The 21,131-nt window shown below is 48.3% G+C and overlaps 7 protein-coding genes across 8 annotated transcripts; 4 read left to right on the top strand and 3 right to left on the bottom strand.

Moving 5' to 3' along the window:
* Window positions 1–1,596: 1,596 nt before the first annotated feature.
* LOC131205697 (dicarboxylate carrier SLC25A8-like) lies at window positions 1,597–5,434 on the top strand. Of its 2 annotated transcripts, none has more exons than XM_058197909.1 (4): window positions 1,597–1,798; window positions 3,133–3,332; window positions 4,211–4,481; window positions 4,547–5,434. In XM_058197909.1, the coding sequence occupies exons 2-4, from the start codon at window positions 3,192–3,194 to the stop codon at window positions 5,128–5,130; spliced, it is 996 nt and encodes a 331-aa protein (XP_058053892.1). In that variant the 5' UTR covers window positions 1,597–1,798; window positions 3,133–3,191; the 3' UTR covers window positions 5,131–5,434. The 2 variants fall into 2 exon arrangements, with proteins under 2 accessions (XP_058053892.1, XP_058053893.1); XM_058197910.1 differs by lacking the exon at window positions 1,597–1,798 and adding an exon at window positions 2,451–2,579.
* LOC131205696 (recQ-mediated genome instability protein 1-like) lies at window positions 5,400–7,609 on the bottom strand. Its single transcript, XM_058197908.1, has 3 exons — window positions 7,258–7,609; window positions 7,088–7,190; window positions 5,400–7,022 (listed from the first exon to the last, which is right to left on the bottom strand). Exons 1-3 carry the CDS (start codon window positions 7,544–7,546, stop codon window positions 5,465–5,467), a joined length of 1,950 nt encoding a protein of 649 aa, XP_058053891.1. The 5' UTR covers window positions 7,547–7,609; the 3' UTR covers window positions 5,400–5,464.
* Window positions 7,610–8,332: 723 nt separating this feature from the next.
* LOC131205250 (zinc finger protein 177-like) lies at window positions 8,333–9,223 on the top strand. Its single transcript, XM_058197267.1, has 2 exons — window positions 8,333–8,998; window positions 9,061–9,223. The coding sequence occupies exons 1-2, from the start codon at window positions 8,613–8,615 to the stop codon at window positions 9,182–9,184; spliced, it is 510 nt and encodes a 169-aa protein (XP_058053250.1). The 5' UTR covers window positions 8,333–8,612; the 3' UTR covers window positions 9,185–9,223.
* A 482-nt stretch (window positions 9,224–9,705) lies between these two features.
* Window positions 9,706–10,350, top strand: LOC131209821 (UPF0545 protein C22orf39 homolog). The gene is made up of 2 exons (XM_058202968.1): window positions 9,706–9,815; window positions 9,886–10,350. Exons 1-2 carry the CDS (start codon window positions 9,738–9,740, stop codon window positions 10,279–10,281), a joined length of 474 nt encoding a protein of 157 aa, XP_058058951.1. The 5' UTR covers window positions 9,706–9,737; the 3' UTR covers window positions 10,282–10,350.
* Window positions 10,351–10,369: 19 nt separating this feature from the next.
* On the bottom strand, window positions 10,370–11,822 carry LOC131209810 (zinc finger protein 100-like). Its single transcript, XM_058202957.1, has 3 exons — window positions 11,469–11,822; window positions 10,657–11,402; window positions 10,370–10,592 (listed from the first exon to the last, which is right to left on the bottom strand). Exons 1-3 carry the CDS (start codon window positions 11,592–11,594, stop codon window positions 10,451–10,453), a joined length of 1,014 nt encoding a protein of 337 aa, XP_058058940.1. The 5' UTR covers window positions 11,595–11,822; the 3' UTR covers window positions 10,370–10,450.
* Window positions 11,823–12,261: 439 nt separating this feature from the next.
* On the top strand, window positions 12,262–14,390 carry LOC131215148 (ATP-dependent DNA helicase Q1-like). Its single transcript, XM_058209533.1, has 4 exons — window positions 12,262–12,907; window positions 12,967–13,666; window positions 13,736–14,148; window positions 14,380–14,390. Exons 1-4 carry the CDS (start codon window positions 12,262–12,264, stop codon window positions 14,388–14,390), a joined length of 1,770 nt encoding a protein of 589 aa, XP_058065516.1.
* Window positions 14,391–14,418: 28 nt separating this feature from the next.
* Window positions 14,419–15,513, bottom strand: LOC131216579 (uncharacterized). The gene is made up of 2 exons (XM_058211109.1): window positions 14,715–15,513; window positions 14,419–14,648 (listed from the first exon to the last, which is right to left on the bottom strand). Exons 1-2 carry the CDS (start codon window positions 15,499–15,501, stop codon window positions 14,464–14,466), a joined length of 972 nt encoding a protein of 323 aa, XP_058067092.1. The 5' UTR covers window positions 15,502–15,513; the 3' UTR covers window positions 14,419–14,463.
* Between the last annotated feature and the right edge of the window lie 5,618 nt (window positions 15,514–21,131).

The following is a 21,131-nucleotide window of genomic DNA, read 5'->3' as shown; positions in this document are numbered from 1 at the left end:
ATCCTCTCTGACTTTGGCAAACGTTTGCTAAAGATTATATAATTCTTGCCCAACGTCCTCCCCTGGTGATAGACCCAAGCAGTGTGACCTTCAAGAACATTCGGATGCTGAAGGATCGTTCGATCAGACCGGCCGCTGATCAAGTGCCAATTATCTGCCGTTAGGAGCTTTTTCTCCAGACGGAACAGAACACAAGGTCAATGAATATTATTAACCTCGACGCGAAGGGTGGCGTGATGGAGTTCATCAATTTGGTCCTCGGGAGCCCCGAAAATGATGCCACAATCAAAACATAATAGTTGCTTGTTGCTACTCTCGTTGTCCCGCTTTCAATCGCGATCACGCCGACGCCGTGACCCCGAAAAGTGGAATATCAAAATCATTCCTTCCGCAGCTGATAGCTGATTGGTCCGATTCGGTCGTGAGGACACACCTTTCTTTGAGAGGACCATTGGCCTCCACTGATACTGATAACACGGTGTTGCGACGCAGAAACGGAAGAATGCCGGAGCGAAGCCATCAATCTGGACCTTCGCTGCCTTCTCGTTCTTGGTACGATCGGGGGGGACCGTTGCGAGAAGACTGCGGAAACGTGCTGCGATGGAGCTGTGTGTGCCCTTTTTACCCAACCCGTCTTTTTATGATCGAACGCCGCGAAACCCTCTTATGCTTTGACTACAAAACAAGTCTTTCGAAAGTCTCCGTGCGTGCGAAGATCGTTAAACTGTTGTTGCCGCAGAGGTCACTTGCGGGTCATGAGCAAGAAATCGGCGCAATTTGCGTTTTGATTTTACGGCGCACGAAGACGCCGAGCAATCATGACAGAATCACACAATGAGAAAAGATAACATAATCCCATTCATTTGCCCGCTTCGACGGATGCTGCCTGATAAGTGATGCGTCAAATCGGCCCATCTTCTAAGTTGTAGGTAAAAATTGGTTATTCTTCACTATTTACTGAACTGATTCGCAATGGCGGGCCCTGTTTCTAAGGCACCCCAAAAATAAGAAACGAAATAACACCCGAAGGCATAGAGCCGAATAATATTTGAACAAGCGGTTAGCGCGGTTTCGCGTGGGTGAACGATAGAGAACAGGACATAAACACGATTGTCGCAGGTTCTGGTTCTTCCGTAGGTTGCCTGGTTGCCAGGTCAGCAGCAGCTGGGCACCGAAGACGCGTCGCGAACTGACGACTGACTCATATCGATCAGCAACAGTTGATCTTCCATCGATCCCAATCCTGGTGCAAAGGAACGCGCCTTCCAAGATCGCTTCCGAACAAAGATGGCCGGTCGATCGGGCCGATCAGGTGCCTCCCTACCAACGACGATCCGAAGTCCGCTTTTCCGTTTCCACGCGCTGTCTCGTCACAACAAACCACTAAACCACTATGTCGTGTCGTGATCCGTGTGGGTCGATTGACCAGGGTTTGCTACGTTTGGTCGCGGTTCTTCGCCGATAAAGTGTTGGTTGCCGATGGCGCTTTGCTGGTCGTCGTGCGCTTTTCGCGCGGACTGGCGAGCGCAGCCCGCGAGCCTATTTATATGAGACCGCGCAGTCACTCGGCCATACTGTGCCGTTTTGGAAGTTCCAGCGAACGCTGGTCGGTGCGGCGGGTATCCGCATGCTTTCCACCTCCTGCAGCTCTGAAAGTGAAGTCGAAACGGAAGTGCGTTGGAGCTGAATTTCGGTTGGATTGGCAAATGCGCGATTTACGGTCGGAGGTTGCGAGTAGAAACAAATCATCCACAATCGCTGCTACAACGCGTCGATAAATATTAAGCGTCACTATTGTGTAAGTTTCGTTTCAAGTGAGACCGTAATTTCATACGGCGAGTGTTTGTTGTGTTCGGTGTTGCAACCGATTGCGTTCACCTTTTGGAAAGGCCCCATCATTTTTGGGGAGCCTTCGAAATACCGTTTTAACCGGAAGTGAGCAGAGTCGATCGTTGTGTCAAAGCAAGGTTTCAAAATTGCGGCAGTCGGTAGCACCAAATAAACAACGTGTTCTCAAAACGTGTACTGTTTCTCAGCCGATGTGTTGAAGGAACGTTCCTTTCTGGCCAAGGTCGGAAGATGACGCCGACAGAAGGGTGTTTCCCGGTTTAGTTACCTGCGATCGTTGTTTCGTTAAATTAGTGTCCTATTAATGCGTTTTCTACTTTACCCTGTGTCTAGCTCATTCCGGTTTGAGTACCTGTCGGTTGCTGGTTAAAATAGCTGTGTTCGTTAACCTGTTAAATTACCTGAGTGCGACAGTAATTGGGAAGGTTTTGTACATAGAGAGGAATGGATACGGATGTCCTTTTCTGTTTCAATGAGCACGCTCCCAAATCGATTGTCATAAACGGGCGCTGGCTGCCCATGGCTGGATTGCTGAACAGATTAGTCGTTAGGGCAAGGACCCCAGGCCGCAAAGCCATCGATCGATCGGCCACAGTAGCCACTAAAGGGCTTAGCAAGTTAGAACGTTCCGTGAGCGCGTCGTCGTCGGCCTTAATTTGGCCAAACTAATTTGTCCGTTTTCGTTTTTGTGTTAGCATTGAGCTAAGTTAAACCGCTAAACTGGCTACACGGTAGGAACGAAACGGATCGCCGGTTAGCGACCGCAAAAGTGTGATTATGAGTGATGCGATCATCTCATCGGTTTACGCACCATTACGATCCTCTGGTCACCCTTTGAACAATGGCGATGGCGATCGTAACGTGACGACAAGAGGACGCGTCGTGGATAGACAAAACCCTGTGTGTTCGGTTGCCGAGTCGTAAAGATCTCTCCAACAGAAGACGAGCCCCCACCGAGCGACAAAGCACACCGACGGCCACCGGTTTATCAGCTGACCGGCCCCGAACGCCCGAGCCAATTGGCGGTCGCGATTGGCGATGGCGCGTTCATTAAACGCGGCTTTTTTCCCTCCTCTAGGGTGCTATCTCAAGGCGGTTTGGTGTTTTTTGTCACCAAATGGCGCCTTGTTGCCATGTGGGCTGGCCCATCCTAATTCACGCAATCGAAAGCCCTAAATGACGACATCACGCAATTGATTTGACTACTTATTATTAATCATGAAAAAACCGCCATTCAAAAAATGCTTCATCATTTCGACTGTTTTTCGTCCTCTCTCTCTCCAGGATACATCCTGTTCGAAACAAAAACACACCACACGGCAGAAGAAGAAAAATACGCAAACATGAGTTTTCAACGACGCACCTCGGAAAAGACGTCAGAGCTGACGGCTTCCGTACCGGTGAAGCTCCTGACGGCCGGCACCGCGGCCTGCTTTGCCGACTTCATCACATTCCCGCTGGACACAGCCAAGGTTAGGCTACAGGTACGTTGGATACACGTAAGGTTACAGATCATAACATGCAAAGAGCCACCCGAAGTAGAACATGTAGCCAATGGTCTCGTCCGCGGTTTGCCGATTCAAAATAACAACGTGGTTGCAAGCGGTTTTTAAAACAGTTTGCTTCCGCGATCGTAGGAGGGCATTGCATTTTCTTAGCGAGCGATTACCCGTAAGTAAGGGCGATCGACTACCCTAGACGATCGCGTCTACTTCTCTCAGTTCCGCTACGTTCGCTGCGGTTCGATGATCGCCGCCGACGCTGCAATCATAATGAGCGCGTGTCGACAGACCTTCGACACCGGCGGACGGACTGAAGCACCGTTGGACAGAGCGTCCGGCCAGTCGCCTGCGGTACAAAGTTCAAACTGACAAGTTTCACATTTCTGCCTACGATCGTGGCGCGCGACACGCGTAACCCTTTGCGTGCCGTTGATGATCGATGCAACACACCACAGTACAGCATCCGTATAGACGTAGGAAGTAGGGCACAGCCCGTGTCCATGGGACTTTGGACTCCGGATACGCAGCATCTGCGTCCTTCTGCTTGGCGCTCGCTTAGAGTAGGGCACCTGCTTGTGGTGCTGTATTGCGAAACAGTGGACGCGTGTGACGACACTCAGAGTGTTAAGACGGCAAAGGCCAAGGGGTCATCGAGTCGAAAATGCGCCCTCGATCTACCGAAACCGCAATAGATGAGCCCAACTGGCCAATAAATGAACCCGACTAGAAACACTTTACATAAAGCGCTCTTACAAGGAAGAGATAGTTGAAAGATAAGATTACTGATTTCTCCGCGTCCGCTGGATGGTATATTTCCGATACGTGTGCTGATAAACGATTCGCCGTTTAAAACATTACAGATTCAAGGCGAACAGCCGTTGCGTACGGTGGCTATGACACCGGCCGTCAACACACCGGCCTCGCTAAAGCTGAACCCTATGCCCGTACCTGCGACCCAGCACGTTCAGTACCGCGGTCTGGTCGGAACGATTACGACTATCACCCGCCAGGAAGGATTCCGCACCCTGTACAATGGCCTTTCGGCGGGCCTGCAACGGCAATTGTGCTTCTGCTCGATCCGACTCGGTCTATATGATACCGTGAAGACGTTCTACGGTTCCATCCTCAAAGGTGAGTACTAACGGCGGCCACGGTTTTCCATGGCGATAACGTTTTCCTCTGTTTTCGCACACCAGAAAATGAAGCTGGTCTTCAAATAGGAACCCGAGTTTTAGCCGGCCTCACAACGGGCGGTGCGGCCGTGTTGGTCGCCCAACCGACCGACGTGGTGAAGGTACGATTTCAGGCGGCAACGCGTTCGGCCACCGGCCGTCGGTACGCTTCGACGCTCGAAGCCTACCGTACGATTCACCGGGAGGAAGGTGTGCGCGGGTTGTGGCGCGGAGCAATGCCCAACGTGGGACGGAACGCAATCGTCAACGTGGCCGAGATCGTTTGCTACGACGTCGTGAAGGATTGTCTGCTCCTATACGCCCATATGCCCAACGATATTCGGTGTCACTTTTCGGCCGCTGTCGTTGCTGGGCTGGCCGCGACGGTAGTGGCCTCACCGGTGGACGTGGTCAAGACCCGCTACATGAACTCTCCGCGCGGGCAGTACCGCGGTGCTATCGACTGTGCCATCCGGATGGGCGCCAAGGAGGGAATGGCGGCATTCTACAAGGGTTTCGTGCCGTCCTTTGCGCGGCTCGTCTCGTGGAACATCGTGATGTGGATTTCGTACGAGCAGCTGAAGTTGGCCATTTTCAACAGAAGCTAAACTGCTGCTCGACGCTCCGGTGATTCGTATCAAGATTCGTCGTGACGCAATGTTCTTTCTTTCTCCTTACGTGGAAAGGACACTTTTATGTTTCAATCTATTGACGCGGTATGAATGATCGAGCAGGTCACGATCGAGATCGGACTGCCACCAACTGTAGCGTAGCGCGCGCCTATGTCCGTCTTTTTTTAATTTTATAATGTGAATGTGATAGAATGTTTGTATATGCGCGAATATGTGAACAATGTAATGTAAACTTTTCTGTTTCTTTGCACGAGAAAGCAATAATAAAAAAGGACAACTGTATTATTATAAAAAGCCACTCTTGGTCACTCTACAACATTTGCCTTAGCTGACTACAGTTCTCCTTGACAATCTTGTCCCGCAAAACAGCTCCACGTTCATCATTCATTCGGTACGTCTCCGTCACCGTTGGCAGATCGGACGCGGAAGCACCTGGCCTCGGGTAGACAACGAGCCAAAAACATTTGATCTCCTGTAGCACCTCATTCAGTTCGGCCAGTATCGTGCCGAGAAACTGAAGGGCGCCCTCTCGATCGGTTCGGTTCATCCGCATCAGCGCACCAGGATCGTGCTCGGTGCGTACCAACGATTGAGTCACGGTAGTGTGCAGCTGGACGGACAGCATCGGGAGCGAATGATCCGTTAGCATCAGACCCAAGTGCCATACCTGCTGACGTATGCGTGGCCTCTCGATAACATCACTCACTTCCCCGTACACGACGAAGCTTGCGCCTGCTCGCTCGCTCTCCGTGAGTGCCACGATCTGCTCGATCGTACTCAAGCTCGTTCCCTCGATACGGAATGGATAGGCTGGGGACAGGATACTGGTTGGCGGTGTGCTTGTTTCGGGCGCATCATGTAACTCCAAACAGTCCAGGCTGTCTTCGAAGACACACGAGGCGCTGAAATCGTTGAATTTTTTACTGGCCTGGGACGGGGTGGAAATGGTCGCAGAATTTTCTTCCGCTTCCCGAGCTTCCCACAGTGTAGCAGTGTTGTTGGCCGTTTCACGAGGTACCTCTGATACGGGGGGTGCTGGATAATCGCTGACCAAACGAGTTTTCTTTGCTTGCGGAAGTTCAAGTTCTTCCGGTTCTTCCAAGAACGGTGGTGGTTGAAAATCGCGCAGCTCGTTTTGAATCTGATCCTCTAACATGTTCATCATGTCAATGTCTTCTTCATCTGGTTCCACGGGACGCGGTGGTGGCTTCAAGGATGGTTTGGACTGCACCGGTGAGGATTGCGAATGTCGAGTGGAGGATACTTGATGGTTCATGATTTCCGGTTCACACGGATCTTCGATCAGATGCACCAGCTGTTCCATTTCGTCATCATCCATCAGTGTACTTATGGCCGGCACTTGCTCTGGTTTGCTTCCACCACCAACAGAACTCCGTGGTTGGCTCCCTTCTATCGAGTCCAGATCGACAGCCAGCAGCAAGGAATCGTCGTCCTCGTCATCAACAGCGACCCGTGGCGATTTTCTGTGTACTTTTCCTTCGCCCTGAACCGAACGGCTACCCATCGTGATTGGCTTGATGTGGCTGTGGCTGTTAGGTCGGCCACGGTTCTCAACCACATCCGCTTCTTCGTAGTCGATCTTGGGATTCTGTGTGATGGCTTTGTTCATAGCTCGAAGAAGCACATTTTCGTACGCGTTACTGATGAGCAAAACATCCAGTTCACCTCCGAGGACACGCACATTTTTGGGCTCCAGAAACACCACACTGTTGACGCTGCGTAGCGGACCCGTTAGAAGTAGCTTCACACCCGGGGCTAGCTTTGTGGTAAGACACTTTATTGGGTTGTGTTCCACAGCACAGAACGTTTGTTTTCCATCCGTAAGGGTAAGCTTCAGCATTCGGCGCCTTTGAACGGGAAGGGTTTTAGATCATTGTTCTACTTGTAAGAAAACAGGCGCTTGATTGAATACTTTTTGGTGTGCGTCGCTTGACTTTTTCGCATCTGCACTTCGTCGTCGGCTTCGTCCAATTTTTTATCGTGCATGTTTCTCCACTGATCGTAAGCAGATTCGGCTGGTGTGAACGAAATGAAACAAAAACATAGTCGATCAGTGCGGCGACGTAGATAACCCCTTCTTACCGATGTCGATCAACTGGTGCAATTGGACGGGAAATGTGCCATTCAGCACTTGCTTCTCGGTTTTTCCATTAAATCCCGGTGGTAGCATCGACACCCCGATTTCGTTAAGGTCTGCCAATAACCATTGGCTGAACGCGAACTGGAACAGATCCTCGTTGGACGTTCCGGGGTTTTCTTCCAAACAAAACGATACACATCCAGTGAGCCAGTCGTCGATTACTTTGATGTTGAACTCCCGGGCAAACCGCAGCTTCACATGCTGTACGCGACTATTCTCGTTTTGGATCATTGTTGAGGTGGTTGTTTCATGTTACGGGAAATTGGATCGCAATCGATGCTGTTTGTGATGTTCTTCGACTAACCGGCTTCCGAAAACAGTGTTTACATTGATTCCTGGATCTGTCATCGTGCTTGCGCGGTTTCAAATTAATCTAGATATAAATGACCCATGACCCTATAAAATGATGTTGAAGACACTTTTCATTTATGTTATTTTTGCAAGAATGAAACGTACACGATTTCGTTTAAAAAATGTTTTTTATTCAAAGTTCAAATAAGCATTGAATATCATTCAATTAATCTGAAATGCCAAAAACGTTTCGTTGCGCATCGTGTGGCCCGACAGTGTCACTAAACACTTATCCCGCGAAATGTCAAAAAAGAACTAACGAGTGTTTGTAAACATTTACCGAATTCCGGATTGACCTTGTTTGTTCCGGCAAGCATTCCTTTTTGTTCTATTCCTGTTGGTCCTGCCCCTGTTTGGAATCATGTCCTGTCTAAGTATTTGCCGCCTGTGCCTGAGGGACGAACGGGACGATTTGAACGAGCTTAATTTAAGTAACGCACCTCTTCTACAGAGCATTGAAACATTTACATCGTTGAAGGTATGATAGTTGAATCTATCTCAAGGGTCCCTATTACAAGTATGTTCTTTTCGACAATTCCAGATATTCGCTGAACCCATACAGCGTATTTTGATATTCATATGCGTGCATTGCGAGGTTCTGTTGACGCAATTTCAAGAGTATCGTGAACGGTGTTTAAAAAATAATGAGATATTTAAGCTGCGATTGCGGCAATCGTGTTCGGCAAGTGACATCAACGAAAAGGATGTGGGTGTAGAATTGATAGAGACGGTGAAACTGAGCGAAAGCATTGTCTCAAAATGGGAGCAATCGGAAACAGCTCAAAACAGCAAAGCTACCAGGAGATCGCACGCTAAATCTACGCATTCCGGTGTAAGTCGTAGATCGCAAAGCCGCCTTATACAAACTAGCACTGCGGTATCCGGCCGAAAAGAGGCAGAGGAAAACCACAAACCAGTGAAAAAGAAAATAGCAATAAAGCCGCGGATGATTGCGTGCACACAGTGTGGGAAGATGATAGTGCGCAGTAACATAAGCAAGCACCTGGCCACGCACAATCCGGACCGTCCCAAGAAGAGCTGTTCGCACTGTAAAAAGACTTTCAAAGATTCGCAACTCCTAAACGTACACATTAACAGTCATCACACTTTCGAAAGAAAGTACGAATGCGATGTGTGCGGAGTCGCCTACCTTAGGCCGAACTCTCTGCGAGAGCACAAGCTTTCAAGACATTCCGTGGAGGCACGGTACGAGTGCAAGGATTGTGGCATGAAGTTTTCCAACTTTTCCAAAAAAAGACATCATTACATTGCGGAGCACACGACTGCAAGACCTTTCGCTTGCCAGTACTGTGACAAGACTTACAAGTTTAAGTAAAGGATGTTTTTGAGCCTTAATGGTGAACCATTTTTCTCACCTTGAAATCTCGTTTTAGGTGTGATCTAACTGTCCACACTAGGACCCATACCGGCGAAAAACCCTTCTCGTGTGACATCTGTAAAAAGACATTCAGTAAAAGCTATAACGTTGTTATACATAAGAAATCCCATCACAGTTAGGTGGTTTGTTGATGTAGGATCAGTGGCACGTATCTTATTTACTGTATATAGTTACGGACAGTGTCGCTCCACGTCAGCATATCCCACGATCCGAGAACAACGCGAAATCAACAACGGTTACGATCGGGCAGCGGAAGCAGACGAAACCCGATCGCGCTAGAACTTCAATACTCCCTGGCTAGAGTTAGGTCGTCCAGTTGGGGCCAGATAGGACAAGACAGGAGTAAGTTAAGCCAGTTCGCATCCATATCTCGACGAGTTCAGTTTAGCAGTTATAAATAATAATGAAGTTTTTTTTAATCGCCCCAAGGAGCGAAGAACATAAGTTTATATCTAAGCTTGAATATATTTTTTCAGATATTAATAAAAGAAAGTCATTAATTGTGAACCAAGTTTGTATACTACATCTGCCGTTGCAAATCGTTATGAAAAAACCGTAGCGTGTGGACCGGGCTTTAAATACTGAGTACAGACTTGTCAAAAGTGCGCGAAACAAGCCCTTGCTGCTGTCACCACAAAAATAAACATTTACTTTTGCTTTGTGAGTTTCAAAATGACCATTCACGAAGCAGCTTCAACGATCAAACCCAAAACGCCGGAGGAAGAGGAAGTGTTTAAAAATCTGTGGTCGGTATGTATTGGGTCCTTTTCCCGTATGGGACAGGCCGAAAGCCACTAAACCTGTGCAAACCCCACGGCAGATACGACCGTGTTACTTATATAATGAGGAGTACGACGACTGCACCAGCATCAAAGCCCGCTTTCATCAGTATTTCATCCACGGTGAATCGATCGACTGCAACCAGTGGAAGCGCGATTACGACAATTGCACACGCTTTGAGAAGAATCCCACCGACACGAAGAGTGCTTTGGAGCTGATACAAAGTGAGGCGAGCCGGCGGGAGGAACGCATGCGGGCCCACTACAGCAATAACGTGTGGACCAAACGCACGGCACCACCCGAAGATTGGTCAAAACCACTGCCGGAACATATGCAAAAGGAGTATGAAGGATCGTATCTCGCTGCGAAATCCAAAGAACTTCGCGGAGGACCGCACACGGCGGACAGTGATAGTTTTTCTTGCTCGATTATGTGATCCTTGCTGGTACAAGTAGCTTAGGCAACCCGAAAATCAAGAATGTTCTTTCAAATCTACTTACTCGTCCATGCTTCGTAGCTAAAAACCTGTTCCACACGGCGTGGAATTGTATTTCTGAACGTAAGGATGTACAGTTAAACGGGGCTCATATTCAAACACTTTACTTCTATGCGTCTTTTCGCACAACGTTCCGATGCGATTTCTTGTGTATCACCACGTTATAGCTCTTGTTGAAGGCCTTTCCACAGATGTCACATTTGAAGGGCTTCTCTCCTGTGTGCTTGCGGATGTGTAACGTTAGATCTCCCCTGGAAGAGACAAAGCAAGGGATAAAAGAAATGTCCTTGCAACGTGCCAGAACTAGTAACAAACTTGAACTTAAACGCCCAATCGCAGTACGTGCAGGCAAACGGTTTTGCAGTTGTGTGTTCTTTCTTGAAATGGTGCCACCGTTTGGCCCAGTTGTTGAACAATATGCCACATTCGCTGCACTCGTACTGTTTGTCGTTGGTGTGTTTCGTTTTTATATGATCTCGTAGTGAATTCGGCCGAAGGTACGTCTTTCCGCAAATTTCACAGGGATATTTCTTCTCCAACGTGTGGTTACTGTTGACGTGTAACTGCATTCGCGCCGGATCTTTGAATGATTTTCCGCAGTACGAGCAGACCACTTTGGGCCGGTCAGGATCGTGTGTTAACAGATGTTGTTTCATGTTGTTTCGGGCAATCATTTTGCCACATTGAATACATGGAAGCTTGTTGCTTTTGGTGACTGTCGGCACAGCTTTATTTCTGCTCCGTTTCGTCGGAGCCTGTTGCCGGTTGACCGTTGGGGAATATTCGCCACCTTCGGACTCCTCCTGATATGTGTCCTCGGCTGGTTCAATGATTATCTCTTCCACCTTATGGGGCAGTTGATCGCTATCGAACGAATTACTCATCGCTTTCAACTCATAAGAGTCGTAAGATGTATTGGAGGGTTGCTCAGAATGGCTGCGATATTTGTGTCGAAAAATTTCGTCATTTATAATACAGCGATCTCTAAATGCTTGAAAGCCCTGCAAAGCACTGTGGCAATCCGAGCAGATGAAGTACTGGCAGTTGGTGTTCAAAATTACCTACCGAACAATGAACGAAATTGAAGCTAAGGCGGACGAAAAGACGATAATGCATAAAGCGCTTACCTCAACAGTGGTGAATGAACGAATGATTTGCTGCAAATCTTCGTTTTGGTTTAAAAGTTCAAAATCGGATTCGGGCTCCACTCCTTCAGCCATACAAAGGCGACAAATGCAGTTGCTATTGCTCATGGTGTCTGATCCTGCTGCCCACGAAATAGTACTTGATAGATTCGGAGCTTTTTACGCTGGCAAAGTATACGAAGTTGGATTACGTTTCCTTCGAAGACATTGCTATCAAATCAGGGCCCGAAGCTTCAATGGACTGATTTTAGTGTTTGAATACCGTGGAACAATATAACACATTTCTTAAATGCCACTTCGAACAGGTACTTTATGTTTATTGTTTCGCATTGTACTGATTTTTCCTATGCACTGAAATGTTATTATTGTTTCACTCACCTAATTGTGGTGACAATCTGACAGTAAGAGATTGTTTATACTTTATGGTCTTGTTCTTGCACATTTCCGTTTAAATATTCAATCTGCGGGGCCAGACGATGCGCTACGAAACGTTTTTGCCATTTCAGATAAATGCCAAATTTTTGCGCGTCTGGCGATCCAGATAAGATTCGGAGATTCGTTTATGTTGAAAACTAGTAGTTAGTTAGATTAGTAGTAAATTAGTTTATGTTGAAACAAATCGTAACAACCTATCTCAATGAAACAAGTCTACGCCACTGTCTCTGCTGCCTAGCCGTTCTCTGTTGGTAAACAGATCGGATGCTGACGGGAGATGTCAAACACAGCGTGGACAACTGTTTGTAAATGGGACTGATCGAACAAATCGTTCTGTGAAATGGATATACTTTTATCTTTAACCGAAGAAGAGCTAGCTTCAGAAGCGAATCACATCGCACAAAAGCTGGAAAGTGTCGAACAGAAGCTCTCTCGTTTGGAATCCCAGCGGGCCAAATTATTGGAATTGAAAGAAACCATCGAGCACGTGCGCGTCCGCAAGGAATCGCAAAAAATCTCACTGCAGGATTGGGAAAAGGAAGACTTTGGCTGGTCGGCAAGCGTTCGGAAGGTTCTAAAGGAGGTTTTTCACTTGAACGATTTCCGAGCACAGCAGCTACAAACAATCAATGCGCTCCTCTCCGGACACGATGTACTACTGCTGGCACCTACCGGGGGTGGTAAAAGCCTGTGCTACCAGTTACCGGCTCTCGTTACCGATGGACTGACCGTGGTGATCTCGCCATTGATTTCCTTGATGGAAGATCAAATCTGGTCTCTCCAGAAGCTAAACATTTCAGCAAACCTGCTGTGCAGTTCCACCGAAAGGTCTGAAGTTAGTCGAGTGCTAAAAGATTTTAGCAGTGCATCGAAACCTAGTCTCAAGTTACTCTACGTGACACCGGAGCGGATGGCAAAGAGCAAACGGTTCATGTCGGCCCTCCAAAAGTGCTATAAGTTTGGCCATCTTGACCGGTTCGCGATCGGTAAGTGTTCGCTTTGTGTGCATGCCTTGCAGTCGCTAAAGTTGAGATTTGCTTCACAGATGAAGTACACTGCTGTTCACAATGGGGTCACGACTTTCGATCAGACTACAAGTACCTCGGAGTGCTGAAAGAGTTGTTCCCAAAGGTGCCCCTACTTGGCGTGACGGCAACGGCAACAGCAAAGGTTACGGAAGATGTGCAGAAAATGTTGCGCATCCAGAACTCGATTATGTTTGTGGCCACCTTCAATCGCCCGAATCTGTACTATCACGTTCTGGAGAAACCGTCTAGCAAGATGGTGCAGTACGAACTGTTGGCCAGCTTGCTGCTGAAGCGTTTCCGTAAGCAAAGCGGTATCGTGTATACATTTTCTATAAAGGATGCTGAGGATATCAGCAGTGAACTTAACGAGCGTGGCCTCAAGGTGGCAGCATACCACGCCAATTTGCAGTGTGCCACGCGAACACAAATCCATCACCTGTGGGTCACGAACAGATTGCAGGCGGTGGTTGCGACGGTCGCATTCGGAATGGGCATCGATAAGCCGGACGTGCGGTTCGTGATCCATCACACGCTGAGCAAGAGTATGGATAACTTTTACCAGGAGACTGGCCGCGCCGGACGGGATGGACAGCGGGCGGAATGCATTCTGCTGTACCACTTTGCCGACATGTTCCGCATCTCCACGATGATGTTTGAGGAGTACACTGGGTTGAAGAATGCGTACTCGATGGTGGAATACTGCATCAACACGAGCGAGTAAGTCGCCGATTGGACTTCGGTTGAACGATTGATCTAAAACGCGATACGTTTTCCTCTTCCTACTAGGTGCCGGCGAAAACTTATTGGCCAACATTTCTCCGCAGTGTGGGGACCGAGTGACTGCAACGAAATGTGCGACCGGTGTGCCAATCGCGATACGGCTGTTCCGCGGGAGATTGACGCACTGCCGTATCTGAAGGAGCTGTGCAAGATTATCGACCGCTCCGAGCAGTACCAAACGAAGATAACTCCCCTGAAGTTGGTTGACGCGTGGTTGCACAAAGGACCGGTGAAACTTCGTCTGGACACACCGGCTCCGTTCATTAGTCGTGGTGTGGCGGAGCAGATCGTAGCATTTCTGATATTGCACGACTATCTAAAGGAGGACTTTGTTTACACACCGTACTCAACACTTAGCTACATCACGAGAGGCAACAAAAAGCTACCACCCAGTACTGAACAGTTGCCAGTTCGTCCCGGTGAGCTTCACAGGTTATTAGTTGGTACTACCAATGGTACATCCAGTGAAGAACCGGCAGCTAAACGAAAGAGCAACCCGAAACGATCGACAGCGGATAGCACCGCGCCGAGCAGCAAAAGGGCGAAAAGTAGTGCCAGCAGGGTGGCGTCTGAAAAATTAGATCAAAGTGCATTAGACGATGAAAACGATGATCTTCTCTTGACGGTTAATAATGATGTTATCGAAATAGATGGTGAATAATGAACATTTATTGGCCAGTGTTATTCGACCACCGACGGATCTACATTCGATACTCCGTAACGTCCGCCATACATTACATTGCCAAGTAAGGGGCTTTGAAATTGAGAGCATTCCGATAGCGACCGGAGCTTCTCGTAGCCATTTGCCTGTGTCGCCGCATTGCTTCGTGAATTTCCTGGGGCGTGATCGGTTTCACTCCGTCGAGGCCTCTTCCTTGCGTAACTTCCGAGCAGAGGTGGAGCATATTGTGGGACTTTCCTATCGTTAGACAAAAAGCATGAATGTAAGGCAACCATTCTGCCTGCTTTAAACACTCATACGCACCTGATGAAGTAATTCGACTGTATGGTTCGACGACCCGGTTGGAAGAGTTGAGCCGCGTGAGGATACAGAAGTCTACGAGCACCGCAATAGTTTCATGGGCCAAGTAGGCCAACGTTAGCAGGCAGCTCTGCGTGATGTTTACATCCTCCGGGATGTTGAGCCATGCTCGCATCCGGCTTTTCATTGTTTCCGCGTTGCGGTGCATGAAGGAAGTGCGGCGCGCAAAGTTAAACTCCTCGTACTGTTTGCCGGACAGGAATTGCGAGATGTGATCCGCACGAACCAACCGGCGCACCTTCTCCTCGTCTTTCTTTTCCTGCGCCTCCCGATCCGAGTCGTCATCGGATGGTTCCGAGTTGGCCCCGAGATGAAGATGCGAGAACCGATCGCCGTACATGTCTCGCAGCCGCTTTTTCATCATGGCCATGTCACGAAAGTACTTCTGCATTCGGGCCACGCGGACCTGATTGTTGCGCATGATGTACTCAAAGTCGCGCCGCGAAAGCGTAGGCGAGTTTGGGCGCGACATCGCATGGTCGATCGCTTCCTGCATGATGCCCCGAAGTTGCTGGAGCACTATTTTCTCCACGAGAATCACGGACTCTCGTAGCGGTTTTTCACAGTCACCATAACCGCGCATGATTTGCGCTATCTCGTCGTAGAAAATGAACTTATACTCGCCATCGGACGCACTGGTTCCCCCGTTTGTGGGTGGAGTAACGGAGTTCGGGTGTATCGCCACATTGATTGTGGGACGTGCTTTTTTGGCTGAGCTCGCATTTGCCATCACAATTTTTCCGTACAGTTCGGGAACTGATGATGTTTGTTTATTTACGAAGATTACTGTTTACAGTTTTCGACCTCTTCTGACGTTTCCCAGTCAACTCTGCGTGAGCTGCGTACTGCTTGGCTGAGTGCGAAAACGTGAGTGAAAACAGCCCCGGAATTGAAAAAGTTGTTAGAAAACAATTATAAGTTGGTTTGAGGGTAATTTATTACCATCTATGTTCGTTTAACATATTTAAAAGATATGTACAGGGCAGGAACTATACCACATACATACAATAATACAAACATATTGCATTTCTATTGCATGTATTGCATTTGTACTATTGAATTTTTCTGATCTTTGCAATCAAATGAAAAGTTAATTTCCAATAACAGATTATTAAGTTGCCAATCCCTCATCCATTACGTATTTCATCTCGAGAACAATACCTAACTAGATTTATTCACCGCAACACCGCGCTGTTGAAAGATGGTAAAAAGCAATTATTGAATTAAAGCCGTTGGCTGTCTGCTCTTGTGTTGGGGATGGTAGTGACCCATTTTCTCGCGTTTTATTGTAAATCAAATTTCCTTTCGGCTCGCGTGCGTTTCGCACCTTTAGCGGATGAGCCAATTTTTGACACGCTTCTGTATGTTAAAGAGAAATCCGAAAAAATGGCGAAACATTATTTGTTGCACTAGTGCAACACTGTTGAACAAAGTACCAAAGCTAAGCACGGTTCGTATCCTAGTCGCAATTTTTTTTATTTGGTGGCGCTCCTCCGGATCCGAAGCAAGCGTTTGGTGGTCAGCGGCCTCCGAATTATGACACCCATATTGCATCCGGCGCGAACGCGAAGCAGTAATTATCGTTATTGCCGCAATTATGTGCTTCAGTGGGTTTTGGGCTGGTCGGTGGGTCCCTGCGCTTCCGGGAGGAAATCAAATTTATGCCCTATACTCGCACTTATGCACCCGAATAAGCTCAAATGGCCTGTTGTTATGTATCTTTTTTCCCTCATTTCAGTCAACTGCGAACTGCGAACTGTTCGCGGAGCCCGACTGCCCGACCTGGTAACGTTAAGTTAATTATGGCGATTTTAAAATTGGGTGTCCTTACAGTTCCGTGGCCCAGTCCCGGACACCCCTCGTCAGGATCGTCAGACACAGGGCAAACAAAAAGCCGATCGATTCATTCACCGAGTTTCCTTTGAGTTGTACTGAAACATATTTACGAGTAATTAACGAGGTTGTCAAATAATGAGGGCACTCCTTCTCTCTCTGTGAGAATCCCCGGCAACGAGTCCCCGTCGATCTCTATGCACCCTTGATTAGTGGCTGACATTGCCTCATTTCATTTTGCTAATAAAATGAACTATGAACGTGATGGAAAGATGTAAATTCGGGAAAACAAGCGAATGGTTTTTGTGGTTTACCGTTTTGGGATTCAACGTAACATTTGAATAATACAATAACAGCAAAATGTGTGCAACGGTACATTATATAAATGGGACATTAAAATTTATATTCGGTTCTAATTAATGACACCGGCAACGACGACCTGATCACCTGGCCGCCGTGGCCTAATTATTATTACAAAGCATAACCAAGCACGAGCCCTGAATATTGGGACATAAGCGGCGTAGTTTGGAACAGGTCCTGAGGCTGTGGTTATTCATCTGGCTCTAATTGCATCGGACACGTTAGTCCACATTTGAATCGAAGAATTGAAGGGCTTATGGGACAAGAGATTCTAATCCCAGTGTTCTGTTTATAACGCTTCTTGACAGCATCTCAATTTTACCGGTCCAATAGTTTTCGAATCCGAAGTTCGTACATGAAGCGAGAAAATTAAATAAAACTGCCTTTTGTGTGAATGCAAATTTACCACATCCGTTGGTTAACCAACACAAGAGAACTAGCCCGTTAGCGGTCTCGATATGCTCGAAGATCATGCTCCCGTTGACAATGGAGCATCACGACCTATGTTTCTCTCAGAATTTGAGTATCCTGCGACAATAGCTGGCTTTCATATATTAATCGATTGTTCGAACGAGTATGTTTTTTTTTGGTCCTCTCTAAGTGCTCCAACATGTTCGGAACTACTAGTGGCACCAGGCACCACACGGATATAATTCAATCGAGTTCAAACGTAATCATAGATTCAATTTTTCCGCAGAAAGTGACAAGATTTTTAGCATGTCAAGCGCTGATGTGGAACTAAATCTCCCCACGTGCTCCACGATTTATGCTGCACAAAAAATCGCTTCGATTGGAATGGTTCAGAACGAAACGGGGAAAAGGGCATCGATTAGATGGTGTTGGAGCGCCGAACTTTTGTGACGGCTATTCCTGACTCCTGGCGTGTTTGGCTTCGATTACTAATTCATCCCGCCAGAGGTTATGTGGCCGTGTCGGGATAATTTTTAAAACAATTTGGAATATTTTCGGGTCAACCACCGACCGAACAGTCCGGCAGTTCCGCTGGGATTCGGCGGAGTTGAGCACGGGAAAACAGAGGGAAAAACGGGTCAGGATTCACCCTCACACTCCCACCAGGGGGTCGGCAACTGGAAAAACTGGCCACTCTAGTTGTGTGTGCGCTTCGCCCGGCGCAAACGACGACACAGGGAATTGGCACTGGCTGGAGTCGACAGCTCGAGAACTGGCAGAAGCTGAATAAGTGAAACTGACGTTTTAAATTCGATAAACCCGCGTGCCTCGCGTCTGCTGCACCCAATCCGGTGGGTGCATCGTCGTTTCGGTCGTCCGGCCAAAATGGAAATCCAAGAAAAGGTAAAATGGCTTGTTTCTGCCGACGGCGAGAGACGGCTCTTGAGTCCTGGTGCCTCTGGTGGCTAGGCACACTAGGCACACGGGATAAGCAGATTCATGCAACCGGGGGACACAGATCTCCACGTGTCTGAGTCCGCCTGGCTATATTAAAGAATGAGAAATCCTAAACGGACCATTTCCTTACGAATTCCTTCCCGCAGAACGGATCTGTGCAGTACGCCCTGGGTTGCAGCAACACAGCAGGATTAAGGACACACACTGTCACCGGTGCCATTGTTTCAGGGGTTTGCCTTTTTAACGGGCTATTTTTGCTCTCGCCGTTCCCCAGTCCAGTGTCCAGTGAAAGAGAGACAGACAGAGAAAGAAAGAGACAGACAGAGAGAGAGGGGGAACCCCGGACATTGTTAAAATAAAGCACCCTGCCACGTCATCCGGCGACCGATCGGGAAACTCTTGGCAACACCACACCCCGACACCCAGGCCAGGCCGGACAATTGGCAAATTGTTTTTCACCGCCCGACCGGGGTCCGGTTGACACTTTCGACACACAATTTGGCGAAGCTGGAAAGCTGGAGCTGGACGGATTTGGTGCGGTTGGTCAACTGTTCGCTCTCCCCAGCGGAGAGGTCTCCAGAAGTCAATTCGTTAGTCGATTCGAGTTGTCGTTGCAACCTCCCCCGGTGGGGTTTGGAATTTCCGTTGGTTGCGGGTCTCAGCTTTGGCCATTAGGGGTTTCGGTGTATGTGGCTCAAAGTTGCGCATGAAGTGTCCAAGTGGTGGCCAGAGAAATATAAATGTGTCGTACAAATTGGGGATCAGAGGAGCCATATTTGCATCGGGACTTCTACCACTACTACTACCAATGTCCTCGTTCCGGGACTTCGGACTGAGCGTTCTAAGGTCAGTTGGAAAGTGGCGATCATGCACCCGGATCAACACGGAGCGCTTGTTAGTGGAAATTAGTGTCTCCCGATCGGTTCAGGCTAGCTACTCCATTACTCTTCTTTCAGAGTTGTGCTTCAGTTTTCATCGGCATCGGCATCGGCATCGGCTTTAAAACAAAACGTGCAGGCCGCAGCAGAATTCCAACAGATAATTTAGCGATATGTTCGCCGCTCACCGATACTGATTCCATTTCGAGTTTGGCTGTCTGGCCCAAAACGAACATACATCACCGTCGGCCGTCGAGCGGGACAGCTTCATTTCAATTTTAATCATAATCTGATGTGATACACTCTGTCCAATGTTTGTCACCCCGGAATACGGTCCCATCGCCCTCCCACCGCTTTAAAGAGGTTGTCGCTGCACAAAAAACAAACCGCATAATCCTACGCGGCACCGGAAATGGACAGCATCCCGTGGAGGCGTGGAGCATCCCGTGCGTAAAAGAGCCGCGTCAATTCCAATCCTCCCCCCCAGGACGGGTTGACATTGACAAATATTTTCAATGGGTAAACAACAACAACAACAAGAACCAGGGCCGCCTGGTCAATGAGAAAGCGTGAAGGGATATTGCATTTGGTGCGGTAGGTTTTTCGCTTGCCCTACAAAGGCACCGTAATGGCCGCTGGCGCTTGGCCAACAGCAGAGTGTCAACAAGTTTTCGGGTTTCGGGACAGAAAAATCATCGCGTCCTTTTTCAGGGCATCGTGCGGAGTGTGTTCGATGGGCACGTGCTCCCAAGGGCCGGTGCTCTTAATACCACTGTCAACGACTGTCCTGGCTGCTCGAGCCAACGCGTATCGATTCCCAAGGATGCGGCCCCCTTCTAATTGGTCCTCGGGGCCACAAATCCAAGCGACTGTTTATTATTTATGTGCAAAGAGCAACGAAAGGTCCGCGGAGGGCCACATTTATTGTGTTTGGTAGTTGGGCTTATGCTACATAAAAAAAATTCGCTGTTTGGCAACAGGTGTGTGGTTGGCATTCTGGGGGTTCTTTTCCGTTATCCCAAAGGTAGAATGTAATTAATAAAATGTGAAGCGATTAAAGTGCCCAACCGCGCATCAGTGTCGATCCGAAGAGAAACCCCTCGAAAACGGACACATTGCGGCACATTTCAAAACAAAAGGATGCTAAAGGGAGTGCTGGACCACGGAACACCGTGCCTTGGTGAGAAATTAAAATTTGGCTCCTCTTCCCTAGTATGGGCCGCTTCCTGGCGCGCACGTGGCGTAGGGCTTCACTTTGCTTTTAATGTTGACAACAAAATGGCTCGTGAAATGCGAAGGAACAGTGGTGGTGTTGCCTGGTGTTTTATTATCACTCGTCACGGAGCCGAGCTTAACACCGGTGAAAATGATGAAAGTTTGCGAACGAAAAGCGCCGACTCGGGCCCGGGCAATGCTTATTGCAAAAGTTTGACACTTTCTCCAAGCCACCGACGAAGCCGTTGTCTTTGGTGCTGGGTGATGCCGAAAGTGTCTGCACGAAAAGTGCGAATCTTTTTCGCACCATTTTTTGCACCACCCCGTAACTGGAATGTTAATGCAGCGGAAGCCCCAAACACGTCACAACGGGTCACACTTTGCGGGTGTGCGATACTTAACAACGTTTTCACATAAATCTTATATTACCCACGAGGCTACAGTTGTAATGTTTAAAATGGTTCATTTCTTGCGCGCGAGGAACCGCCAATGACGGGCTCCGTTCCACTCACAACAAAACGCAAGCCTTCGGGGAATTGTCCGGGTCACCCGATGGGGAATTCAGACCATGGGGGCCCACGTGGCGTTCGTGGTAACAAAAATGGCGTCCCCGGCGTCCTTTAATGGACTTTATGTTTGCGAAAATGGAATCATAACCGGTGCTGGGCAAATTCCAAGTCATCTTGGATGGCGGCTCCGTCATCAA

This window comes from Anopheles bellator, chromosome 1 (genome assembly GCF_943735745.2).
Source record: "Anopheles bellator chromosome 1, idAnoBellAS_SP24_06.2, whole genome shotgun sequence".
Classification (NCBI taxonomy): Eukaryota; Metazoa; Arthropoda; class Insecta; order Diptera; family Culicidae; genus Anopheles; species Anopheles bellator.
Note: the sequence above shows the minus strand (reverse complement) of the source record. Positions and strands in the feature narration are given on the sequence as shown.